The sequence below is a fragment of the Ixodes scapularis genome, unplaced genomic scaffold, assembly GCF_016920785.2.
Source record: "Ixodes scapularis isolate PalLabHiFi unplaced genomic scaffold, ASM1692078v2 PGA_scaffold4__175_contigs__length_147842914, whole genome shotgun sequence".
Taxonomy (NCBI): Eukaryota; Metazoa; Arthropoda; class Arachnida; order Ixodida; family Ixodidae; genus Ixodes; species Ixodes scapularis.
Genome location: NW_024609879.1, coordinates 135,874,568 through 135,887,635, shown reverse-complemented (window position 1 = coordinate 135,887,635; position 13,068 = coordinate 135,874,568). Strand labels below are relative to the sequence as shown.

Here is a 13,068-nt window from a genome sequence, read left to right as displayed (position 1 = left end):
GCGGCTATAACATCTGGAGACTCTGTGCTCTCTGCTTTTCTCCAATCAATATTCTGCTCAACAGGTTGCACCTAGTTATTTTACGCTTAAAAAACACGTAAAAACTCGCTAAATGGTGCATCAGGCATTATAGTTAACAAAAAACAGTTTGACTCGAAAACATTAAATAATTAAAACACAAAAAATATAAACTCTCAATAATTCAAGTTCGCGACGTCCGTCTAAACGTCTAAACACAAGGCGAATACCCGACTTCGTTAAAAAGAAAAACTGTATTTCTCTTTCTCGCTGAGCAAAGAAAAAACAGTAATTTGTGTTCCCGAGTTGACTTCGCAATAATCCCTACCCTAAGACCACAAGTCCCAAGAGATCTAAATTGGGGTCAAGTTTAAAATAAATGTATGCAAGATTATTGCAATCAATTCCTAGCCCCCCGCCCCGTTCTCTTCATGTCGGTAATGTTGGACGTTTCAGCTGCCGTGCACTGCCGAACAAACGGTAACCAGAAGAACCATGTCTCTGCAAAGAAGCTGACCGACTGCCCGTCTCTGGGACTCGACGGCCGCCTAGCCATCGTTACTGGGGGCGCCAGTGGGATCGGGAGGAGCGTCTGCCTGGTATTCGCTCGAGAGGGAGCCACCGTCGTCGTGGCGGACCGGAACAGAACTGGCTCCGCTGAAACCATAGAGATGCTACAAGGTCTGTCGGATGTGCCTTAATTGTTTGCATATTTTATTACACTGTCTAGTACGCGCAGTGTAATCTCGTGCTGCGCGACCCGGAGATTATACCTGGGTCCGATCCCCATCTCTATATACACGTCTCTATCTGGATGAACATCCTACCCGCTTGTAGCCGTCCGACCACCCCAACGTCGTGCACGTTCAGGTTGTATAGCATATGGTACTGCAGTGACTAAATTGCCCATTTACTGTGAGACATTAACCGCCCTTTTAAGGCGGATTAACCTCTCGTTCTCAAAACATCCGTACGACGGGCCACATTCTTTTTACTTTTGCCGCAACCCACGATCCAATGTGCGATCCCAAAATTCCAGCAGGTCCGTATTTGGCAATTTAAAGAGCGTAAATGCAGTGCACTTCAGTGGGGACACCTGCAGGCGTGTCATTTTGTTTCGCTTTTGGCGGCTAATAAGTTTAGGTTTTCTCTGTGCCCTCAATTATTCTAGAATTGGTTTCCTAATAAAAAAAGATAAGTATTGACATATTGACCTGTAGGAGATTATAGCTTAGAAGAACAAGAAATTATCAGAAGATGTGATGTATATATTTTTAAACGACGAAAACATTAAACTTTTTTTTTCTGTGTTATAAAACGTTTTACGAACACGGTTAACTTTCTGAGACATGCCATGAATAAAAGGATCTCAGTGAAATATCAATATTCTAATTCATTTACGCTCTATATGATACCGATGCAATTACATTACTTGGTAGCATTACGATATTTTGTCAAGAAAGGCAGAAATTAAAAATTCTTTTTAATGCGCCCATAGGATTCATTGCAAAAAAAAAATTGTAGGTCCGTGGAATAAAAGCTACACGCGTCCACAAGTGTAATTGCTGCATATTTATATTTTGTGACTATCATCTAAGACAATCCCAAAGAAAATTTCGATGTTTGTTTTTTAAGTCGAAATTCTCATTTGTATGCCTGCGCCGAGTCGTTGATGTCCAATAAAGTTGGGGACGCCAGTTAATATTCTTGAGCACTATTTTACAAAGAATTTCTCTATGTTGCATTTGGCGAAACTTTTATATCGGTAGGTCCCACATGAAGATTAGTATAAAACCAAGCAATGGTGTCTAGATATCAAATATTGATGTGGACACGTGCTCAAAACTGCCGAGCTGGTGGCCATTTTGGTTCATTCCTACTCATTTTTGCATAGAGAAACGAATTATGCGGTGCGGAATGCGTGCTGCTGGAGGTACATACGCGTACAGCAACAAGGACACCACAATGGCCGCTGCCGGGACGTTAGTAAAAGCCACGTATATTTATTTGCCGTTGTGCGCCGCTTAGAACGCCACGTGAAGGAGAGGAAAGGTACCAGATGCATGTGCGTCGCATGCCTGGAAGCCGGCCTTGAGTGAGCGAGAGGGCTTAGAAAAACAGGCCCAAGGCTGTAGGCAGACGACAGGTGCACAAGGAGAGGACGTCCGACTTTATGCTCGTTACCGCCATGTGGGCCGTAATCGTTCCGAATTAAATGAACACCACAAAAGGGACTTTGGAGGCCGCCATACCGCCACGTGGGCCTCAAAACATTATTTTGAGAAGGTTATAACAGCGCGAACGACGAGGGACAAAGAAGCAGAAGGACACTTACGTAGCGCTGACTTTCGACTCAACTTGTATTCATCGTGACCGATCAATAAATACTTGTTCGGTCAAGACCATGTAAAAGATAAAACAGTCCTGCATCAACGCCAAAAAAAACCGCCTGCGCGCGTGCGATACGGTAATTTTGTGGCGTTGATGCATGTCTGTTTTATCTTTTTTTTTTTTATGGTCTTGACCGATCAAGTATTTATTGTGCGGTCAGGATGAATAAAAAAATTCAGTTGAGGGCAGACTTGTGCGTAACGCGTTACAAGTAATGAATTGCTTGTAATCGATTACATTTTACAGTTATTTTGTAACACTTCAATTACTTCCCTTAAAGAGTGAAGATTTTTGTGATTTAATTACATTTTTGCTGTAATTTATTACAAAATTACCCATTAGAATTTTTCGATAATTTTTTTTAGGGGGTAGGGGAAGGGGGAAGGGGTTAGATGTGCTGGAGTCATTCAGGTCTGGGCAACCATGTTTTGTTTTTTCCCCTTTTTTTGAAATTACTAAACACGGGACCTCGAGGATGAGTAGGGCACTTCACCATGCTTCGTATCCTGGTTACAATTTTTTGGTAGACGGGAGACTACATCCGGGTATGAAAAATGACCTTATCCAGCCTCTTGTGACTAATGTATTTAAACAGCGCTCGTTTTATTAATTTTTTTCCCCGAGAGGTATTGGGTGTGTTGGCGTCTGTCTCTCAGCTCTAAGCAAAATCGGTCAAGGCTTTTTTTTTTTTTTTTTCTTTTTTTAACAACTGAGCACGATATTTTAAGGATTATGCTACCGTAATAAAAGAATAAAAGCTGCATAAAAAGTAACGTGGGAAGTAATTGATTAGTTTAGAGTAAATTTTCGAGTACTTTTTAGGCTGTAATTGTAATTGTAATCCGTTACTTTTTACAGTGAAGTAGTTGTAATTGTAATCGGTTACTTTTTTTACAGTACCGTGTACAAGTCTGCTTGAGGGCCACCGCTGTGTATGCGTCCCTCTGCTTCTTGTCCAGTGTCGTTTGCGCATGTTTTCACCTTTTAAAAGTGTCACACCAACTTGCCGAAGCTTCAAGCTTAGCTCAAAAATAGTTTTTTTTCAATGGGTAGCAATATATATATATATATATATATATATCAAGATCAGAATGGGTGTGTAGCTTCTCAGATTTGGATTTCTTTTTTTTTTCTTTTTTTTTGTGAACAGCGAGGAGGCAACGTTTTGTATATAAAGACGAGTTCATGAAATACATTATACTCTGGGATAACTTTTCTTGACCATAGAGTTGAAGGTACGGGCACAGTGCCTTTTCCCGATTTGAGCACCGATTAAAGCTGCACGCGCGCTCTCCTCTTCCCCTTTAAAAACGCCAAGAAGAAAAGTTGTACCGACTAGAGAGCCGAGATAGAGGCAGTGTGTATCTGTGCATGTTCATTATTTCAATTTTGTCTCGTCCAGGATTGCGGTACACGCAACCCTAGAACAGAGTACGGCTAACTTCTAACGCAAAATCATATAGCGAATGAATATATATTAGGCATAAAGCGAACTCTACACTTCGTTTCAGCTTCGGTCCGAGCGCGGCCGATGCTATGAGCCGAAGGGCCAATCAAACACCGCAAAAAGCGCAGCGTCATGGCGTGCTCTCTGCGCTTGATAAGACTATCTGGCGGAGGAGCGCGCACAGAGAGACGGTGAATACCGGCTGGTCCTATCAGCTGCAGAGAGCACGCCGTGACGTTGTGCCTCTTTCGATCTTTGATTGGCCCTTCGGCTCAAAACATCGGCCGCGCTCGGACTGAAGCTGAAACGAAGTATAGAAACACTTCGCGAATTACCAACACCCTGTTCCGACACTCACTGTATAGAGAACGCGTATTTACTCTCCCTGCCGACGCAGCAATCCGATAGAGCCAATCAAGCGGCTTCAAAAAAACGCCGTCACGCACAAAAAAAAAAGACACGGCCTCGCGGCTAGTCTATTGGGAGTGATTGGTTCAGCCGGTGATGCGTGGCGAAATCCAAGAAAACAACTAGTCTCGCCACGCTGCACTTTGGCCGGGGCACGATTGATTCCATCAGATACTGTACGTCGGCTGTGCTTGAACTAATGTGAAAAAGAGAATAGGATTACTCCTTTTCTCTCTTTGATATTGTACCGGCTGCAAAATGAGTTGAATGCGAGAAAGGTGTCCCCCTCCCCCCGCCAAACTCGCATTTAAAGCAAGATACATACCGTGTAATTTGGCACCGATTGATTCTATATCGCTAATGTTTATCGCGGCTACGCGTTAGATAGGGTTGGTTACCGGTCTTGCATGCAATAGCTGTTCACGAGTTAAACTAAGCCAGTCTTGCCATGCAGGTTTCAACTTCTTCCGCGGTAGTAATAAACGAGGGTTGTTTACGTTTGTTAAGTACCGTAGTAGAGTATCGCATCGAGATGGGATGACCGTGATTGGGTAGAACGGGAAGAACGGAAGGGACTCGGGCGTGTTAATGGTCGCAGTTCAAGGCGATACGCTAGGGGGAGTAGCGTATCACTACCACCTGTAGACGCGCTCTATGATCATTGTTCACACTGATCGAGTCACCTGTAATGTCCCATTTTCTAGGATTTAGTGCCAAGGAAGCGAAAGCACTGTGCTTTCGAAAGGGGCTCGACTGCATGGTCATTCTCAACTGAGTCCCAAAAATACATCCCTTACTAAACAGGAAAAAAAAAAAAAAAAATATATATATATATATATATATATATATATTATTTTATATACATAATATATATATATATATATATTATGGTGTTTTTTATAAGCTTCACAGATTTGTTTAAAAAAAGCCGTGAACGTTACACTTATGCCGCTTGTGGAGGTGAGTTTTACGGCCAGGGGGACATATTATAGGGGGCTAATCGTAACGATCAGTCGACTAACTAACTAAAGTTCGTTAATTAACTTTTTAATTAATGAAAATAGACATATCATCCCAATTAGAAACTTGCTCAGCATCATCGAAAAAACTAAATCAGCCATTTTCAGAAAGACTTTGAGCGCGTGAGAAGCGTAGTAGTGCACTAAAGTTACCGCTCTTTGAGCAGGTACAAAGCTAGCGGTTGCGATAAGGCGCCCGCGCGATTTTTCTGTCTCGTATCTAGCCCCAGCCTTGTACCTGCTCCAAGAGTGGTAACTTCAGTAGAATACTACGCTTCTCACGCGCCGAATGTCTTCCTGAAAATGACGGATTTAGTGGTTTTCGATGACGCTGAGCAAGTTTCTAATTGGAACCATATACGTATCTTCATTAATTAAAAAGTTAATTAACAAATTTTAATTAATTAGTCGACTGATTGTTACGATTATCCCCCTATATTATGTCCCCCTGGCCGTATAACTTACCTCCACAAGCAGCATGAGTGTAACTTTCACGGCTTCTTTTAAACAAATCTGTTAAGCTTAAAAAAAACACCCTGTATATATATACATATATATAAATATATATATATATTTTACCTCGTTGATATTCCGGTTCGGATGCTTTGAAAGCCGATTAATTGCACTTGGACTAACCACTTCACGGATGGAACCAATGGGATGCATGCAGTTTTGCAGTTTTATACGGTCGTAGAAGTATCAGTAGCGAAAATAGGACAGTACATTAAAAGAGTCGTATGCTTCTCCTAAACTAAAGGAACACAAAAATGCATATTGAATTCAATTTTATTAATTTGACACCGGAGATTAAAGTCAAGCATACGGGCCACAAGGCCGTACCGAACGCCTGCAAACAAGATGTTTCTTGTCGTTGTTGCTTTTTTTCAATCTTTGCGCGAGCGATAATCCCTGTGCGGTGTTAAAAAATAAGAACTTTATAAGCGTGCAAAGGATGACACGTTTTCTCGAACTCGGTAGACTGCAATCGCAGCTGATGCTCCATTTAATTTGATTAAAACATTGGCGCAAACAAAATCACCGCGACTACAGCTCCCAGGGTCTTATGGGTTCGTCAAGATAAGCCTATAGAATAGATCATGGACGAGAAACGATACAACCGAGACTGCAATACAATTATTGACCCTCTAAAAGCCAGGGTATGGGGATGCCTCATGCTAATTGTCATGTCCGTGGTGTTGTGTGGTCTTGTTTTCATAAAGACGCTAGCGTCTAGCTTACGAAGGTGCTCCCGTGTGCAACCGAGCCTGACTCAAGATATTATTTTCAAAAATAAAAAAAAAATTAATGTTGAATCAAAGTGCCACCGCACATGATTCAGTGCGTAAATTCAGCTCTTGATAATAATAATAATATATTAATAATAATAATAGTTTTGGTTGTGATGGTGGCGGTGGGGGTGGAGGTGATAAATATGATTATCATGTGACTATTTCGTTTATAGCGTACGAGGGCAAAATAAGTTTGTGCCGCAACCAAGGCTATGAGAAAAATGTAAAGCGTCATCTTACGATTTGATGTGACTGTAACCAGGGAACTTTTTTATTAACTGAAGTATTCCGCTTTTTTGCTTTCTCTATAATTATCCCAGTATATTGTTTTTTTCAAAATGTCCAGCCATATGTTTACCTAAAAAATGCAGCATGCGTTAAGTGGCTACAACTATAAAAAGTAATACTGAAACTTTGGTTAAAAATCCTATAAAGCGTTGGGACTTCGCCGCTCTTCTCAAAACACAACAGGGCAGCCTAAATGAGCTGTTATATCAAATGCTGACTTTAATTTATCCCAGCTATAGACCATTCCATTTAGCGCTCTCTGGGCGGCACCATTTTGTTCCACCGCAGCGCCCTCTCCACACATCCGGGAAGTTCAGCGGGTTCGGCGGAGTAAAACGAGAGAGGGGGCACGCGCCCGACTCCGCTACCAGACGACAAACCGGGAGGTTGCCGTTCTCCATCTTTGGGCTGTATCGGCGGGATCTACCGAACATCGAACTCCCGCTCGTGGCTGCCGTTGTGAAGTGGTTCGCGTTTTTAGAATAGTTGTGGCTACTCTAAAATCAGCCTGTAGCTCTCTGTTGTTGTATTTTGCTAAGTGATCAATTGGCATATCTTTTTTCCGTTACTTAAATAGCAGTTGAGTCAGCCGGCAGTACTACCCTCAACTACTGCTTGTATTGCGGCAAGAGAGCATGTTTTATTTATTTTTTCAGACTTCCACTCATGGTCGCTAAAGGCCTACACCAGTACGAACTTTTGTATAGTAAAAAAGGTACAGCAACCGGATTTACTTTTCGCCAAAGGGACCGGGCAATCTGACACGGTTTTCCCTATTTTTGTTTTTTTATTTGCACGCAGGTAACAGCGCAATTGGACCCTGTGAGTCTTTTTATCTAGCATAGTATTGCACGATAACTGGCATACCAAAATCTGCGCATCTGCACTGAAAGTTCCAAAATGACGCGATTTTAAACAGAGTTTGCACGCCAGCCGGACGCTAGCTACAGCCCACTCGGCGGAGCGGACGACATACGGGGTGAGAGGGGGAGATAATTTTTTTTTTCTGTTTTACCCTCTCTGCTATGACCCTAATGGAACGGTTTATAAGAGGCGATTTACCCATCGCAATTGCAAAACGGGACATACTTAAGATGATGGTTAGGTTTCATTTTTGTACCCTTCTTTTCACAGCTTCGTTCAAGGGCGATCACCGGGCCATATACGTGGACGTTTCCAACTCGACCGCCGTCAGCAACCTTTTCGAGGAGATCGAATCTTCGTTTTCCGGCCGAAAAATCAGCGTCGTGGTGAACAGCGCCGGCATCTCGGGAATGTTAGCGCCCATCGAAGAAACAAATGACACCGCATATGACGACGTCATCGCCACTAACCTAAGGGTGAGGCCAAGCAAACTGGTAAACGGGGTCCTCGACTCGGAATAAGCCCAGACTCTTTCTCTAGCACACGGATCGAAAAAAAAGAAAGAGTGATTATGCAGAATATCCTCTGGTCATCTTAGGATTCCAGAGCATTGGACAACGAATATTACGTATTGACATACAAAAAGTTGGCAAGACAACGAGTTCTTCCAGTCCACCTATTTGTTTTCCCCTTGACGGAAAATGTGGGCTGGTACCACTTTACACGATATACAGGGTGTTCCGAAAAGAAATGTACAGGGTTTTTCCACCACAAAATTAAACTATATGCATTGCCGAGTGCTCATTCGTCGCAGAAAAGTAGCGCTAGAGGTCCGAACCTGATGGGAAAGTTTCAGCACAAATCGATATCTTATTCAAAAGCTATAAGTGGTTTTCTGCAAATTTTAATGGGAAAATGGGGCCCATTCCCGCCCGTCTTCGGTTTCTGGTGCCATCGAGCACCCGAGAGGTCCGTCAGCCACCATTTTTTCATCGATATTAAAAAAAAGAACAAAAAAAAAACATTTGTAACTTTTTTAATAAAATATTTGTTCGCGCTGAGACTTTGGCGTGTTGTTAAGACCTCTAGCGCCACCTTCGGGCCGAGAATGAGCGTTCGGCAACGCTGAATATAGTTTGCGGTGAAAAAAAAATGAAAGACTTCTACAATTTTTTATGTTACGCCAAATTAGAGCGCAATTCTTGAGGACGAGGAGGGGATGGGACGGAGAGGAGGATATGCCCCTCTTCCTTCCCCGCTCAATTTAGCGGAGAAATTTTTTCGTTAAATTTAGCGGGAAACTTTTACCCTCGTGACGTTATATCTGACGTCACACGAGTCGTCACACGCAACTCACGAGGGTAAAGTTAGCGGGAATATTTGTCCGCCAAATTTAGCAGAAACATTTTCCCGCTCAATTTAGCCGGAATACTGGCAATGGTACATGCGTGTGATGTCACGTGACGTCATACGTCACGTGACCCTCGTGAGAGCTATGAGGGTTGCCCTCACGAGGGTTACCCTAACGAGGGTCACGAGGGTTACCCTCTCCAGGTCACAAGGGTTACCCTCACGCAACTTTATTAAATTACCTCAGTTGTGGAACTCCCGCGGAGGGGGGTACCCCCCACACTCACTTCAATCCGCCAGCCGTCGTTCGCAGCGCCATCTATATTTTCGTTTCATAACTGTGCGTTCCAAAAAGCCCAGCTGAAGCGCCAAATGGCGACCACAACACCGCCATTTCTCCCGCAGCGGTCACTCGAGGAACTGCACGTGACATCTATTTTGGCTTCAATTGGCCATTTCGGAGCCGAAACAGATTTAGTGGAAAGGGTTACAGGGGTACCAACCCCGTTTCCCCAGCGGACGCGCCGCGAAATGCCACCGAAGTCAAGATGAGCCTAGGTCGGGACGCGCTACCTGAAATCACCGCTGAGGCATGGTTGTACGAAAAGAATATTAATTGTGCCGCAAAACCTTGCAAACTAAAGATTTTAGATAACATCACGCGCCCCTCATTTTGTACTAAACTCTAATAAAAGTTACTACAAAAAGAGTTTTTTTCCGTTGGTTTTTACGTTTCTAGTGAAGTTGAAAATTTACTTATCCTGATTCAGTTACTAAAGCAGTCGTCTGGCGGCGCGTCGAGCGACGCCGGGCGAGTCGTTGTGACTGAGGGGGATACTGTTCGTGTATGCGGCATCTATGAGCAGTTCCGTAACTGAGCTAACCTAATAACGTTGCCCTCACGTCACGTGACGTCACGTGTGACGTTATTGTGGGAAACGTCTTATGATGGAAGGCGGGGTTACGCTGACGGCGAAGGCGACGTCGACGCCTCTCAACCAGGAAACGGGCGCCTAAAAGCTGCGGTCTAGAAAAACCTCTACATTTCTTTGCAGGGACGCCTTATGCTTCTTGTTTTATTTTGCAGATTTCCCTTTATGTGGATCTCAGAGAAATTTTGTCTTGATAGGGGACCCTTACGTGCCGTGTAGCGCATGCCACCGAACTAAGCACCAAGCTTTCACAGGCGCTCGCAGTTCACACTGGTGCGCACGCCATTGGGCGGGTTCAGTAGCAGATCCCTCAGCTCCGAACGGAGTACGTAACTCGAGTCGGAGTCCTCAAAGCACCTACTGAACGACAAAAAAAAACGCGGCTCCTCAGCTGCAGTTTTTACGCAATTTCCGCTTCTTCCCCTGCGCCAAACGATCTCCGAATAAACTGGAAGCAGACGATGGCGAGCACAATCCCTTTTGTTTGACGCCGGCATTGAAGAAGTCTGGACAAGGTCGTTAAAGAAAAAGCGAGTGACTGTACAGATCAGCGCTGCTGTTCGGAGCGATCCAACGTGATCGAGTCCTTCGCTTGGCGGTGCAAAGGCCAGCTACTGTTATAAAAACCGACAAAAACGTCGTCAGCACACGCAAATTATGTAACTCGGCAAATCTACGCCGCCGGTTGCCATACTTTTATACGGCCTTACGTTTGTTCTGCCCTGCGCAACAAACTTCCTATAAAATGTATTCCTATACACACGGGAAGTTCGGCCGCGCTCGGCGATCAAGGTTTTGTCGGCCGAAGCGAGCGTCAGCCAACGTGCACCCCGATTTAGCTACGAAAACAAAACATTAATGGGGATCATGCTCTGCGTGAGTGTCTAACCGGCTACCAAAGTCGCGTTGATACCCCGCCTTGCCCTGTTCAGCGCGGACAGGACTATCGTCGATATCCATCGAGTTTCCGTGCAACGGCGATCAAAACACGGCGTCAAATGAATGTTTACGTTGTTTATTAGCATATTCAAACCAAACAAAATACGGTGTAATGCATTTTCCGAAAAAGCCTTACCTGAAAATGAAATTTGAACCCATTATTCGTCTTACCTTGCGCTAACAAAAGCGAGCAAACCGCATACCCACGACGCAACCGACGCGGCTTATCCCGCCATTTCTTTTCTTTTTTTTTTTTTTTTTTTTTTTGAGCGACGGAACTTTGTTAGCAATCCAGAATTACGTCATGCTGCGCTTCCTTCACTCCTCATGCACCATCTCCGGAGACGGTGCAGGAGTGCCTGACTCCTAAAACTGGAAGTAACGTGCATCGGAAGTCGGTTTTCACCGTCTAGTGGAAGGAGCGCTGACTCCTCGACTCCTAAAGTCGCTACTGAAAGCGCCCATTGACATCATCAAGCGACGAGCTCATTTCTGGGCGCGCATTCTGAAAGCTGGTTGAGTAACTCAACAAGCCAACTTTATCCCATTGATCGGTGAGTTTTTTTATAAGCGACTCATCGCCCAGTTTTCGTAGGGAGAGAGAGGACAGGGAGGGTGCGAGGTCGAGGTAAACGCCCCAAAGTGATTCAAGCACTAAGCTTTAGCCGGCTCCCAGATTTTCTTAGCAGGTAAGTGTAGGCAAATATGAGAGCCTGATAAGTGCTACTACGTGAATTACTAACACGTGTTTCTTTGAGCGTCAGCACGCCCGTCCTTTCCTTTCCCCCGTAAACCAGGTGACGTTGAGAAAACGCGGCCAATCAGAGCCGAAATCGGGCTATTGGCTTACTCCAAGTGTTTCCTTTTTCCTTTTTTTCCGCATGCGCTTCCCGGACAAAGCACAATGTGGGCCGGAACACCTCTTCTCTGTCTGCGACAGTCCTGATGTAGGGCAGGCCACGTGACTGCCTTCAAAAAGCAGTTTGTGAGCTCTCCGTCATGGTGCCAGGAACGCGTGTCCACCGGTGTACTCAGCGTGTCCTAAAAAGTGGCCTCTCAATTCCCACCTGATGACGTCACAGAAGTTTCATGTTATCGCCCGCCGCGACCCCGGCGGTGTCACAAAAGCGATGGGGGTATGGCAGACGCCTAATATGCTGCAGCTCGCCCTCTGACTTGACAGGCCCCGATGCTTCAACGGCCAAGAGTTGAAACGCCGCGACCACTGCCAAACCCCGTTCGCTCGTACCTTCAGGCACCAACTGCTAGGATTACGACATCTAACATGCGACGCCGACTTCTATGACGTCCATTTGTTGCCGCTCTAAGAACCACCTTTCATGCATGGGTGAGATAGAGTACTCAACACATTTGTCCAAACGCGTCCCTGGCAGGGTGTACCCTAGCTACGTGCCGTCATTATGCGGAAATGGTTCATTGACTTCCTTTACTCGCAGGGAACATTCCTGATCGATCGAGCAACGGTGAGGTATATGCTGGCCAACAACGTCACGGACGGCGCCATCGTCAACATCGCGAGCATCACGGCAAAAACTGGCTCTCCGATGCTACCGCCCTATACTGCATCCAAGGGCGGTGTTGTGTCCCTCACCAAAGCTGTGGCCCTTGAGGTGGCCAGCAAGGGAATCCGCGTCAACGCCATCTTGCCTGGTCCAGTGGACACACCCATGACCCAAAAGTTGCCTAAGGATTTTGTGGACGAGTTAATCGAGCAAACTGCTTTTAAGCGCCTCGCACAGACTCACGAAATATCCGAGACGATTGCGTTCATGTGTAGTCCGAAGAGCAGCTTCATGACGGGAGCGGCCATCGACGTCACCGGAGGAGTAATAGCCTAATTTGTTTCCCTTCAAATAAGAGATTCGTAGGGGCTGTGGAGCTGAAATTGAGCATGTCCCAGTAGCGTTTATCTTTTTTTTTTTAGCGCTTTATGATAATTTGATTAAAACCAAATACTGACTCTATAACGCATATCATCTAGGAAAACTGAGCCTGGTTTTATTAAGACACATTCGAAATCATGAGGCTAAAACACGGGCAAAAAAGGGGCACATAATTCACAACTTCGTGACAGGGATAAGGGCTCGCGGATTCTATCAAAA

At 44.8% G+C, this 13,068-nt stretch overlaps 1 protein-coding gene across 1 annotated transcript; it reads left to right on the top strand.

Annotated features, from left to right (window-relative positions):
- Positions 1-458: 458 nt before the first annotated feature.
- LOC115311893 ((3R)-3-hydroxyacyl-CoA dehydrogenase-like) lies at positions 459-12,804 on the top strand. Its single transcript, XM_029970755.2, has 3 exons — positions 459-699; positions 7,995-8,200; positions 12,403-12,804. The coding sequence occupies exons 1-3, from the start codon at positions 459-461 to the stop codon at positions 12,802-12,804; spliced, it is 849 nt and encodes a 282-aa protein (XP_029826615.2).
- The last annotated feature ends 264 nt before the right edge of the window (positions 12,805-13,068 follow it).

What these genes read in the sequence shown, in the direction of transcription:
- LOC115311893 (XM_029970755.2), top strand. Translation starts at nt 459, where the DNA reads ATGTTGGACGTTTCAGCTGCCGTGCACTGCCGAACAAACGGTAACCAG. An exon ending in AACCATAGAGATGCTACAAG is followed by an intron (nt 700 to 7,994) that starts GTCTGTCGGATG and finishes TTCTTTTCACAG; the next exon opens with CTTCGTTCAAGGGCGATCAC. An exon ending in TCATCGCCACTAACCTAAGG is followed by an intron (nt 8,201 to 12,402) that starts GTGAGGCCAAGC and finishes CTTTACTCGCAG; the next exon opens with GGAACATTCCTGATCGATCG.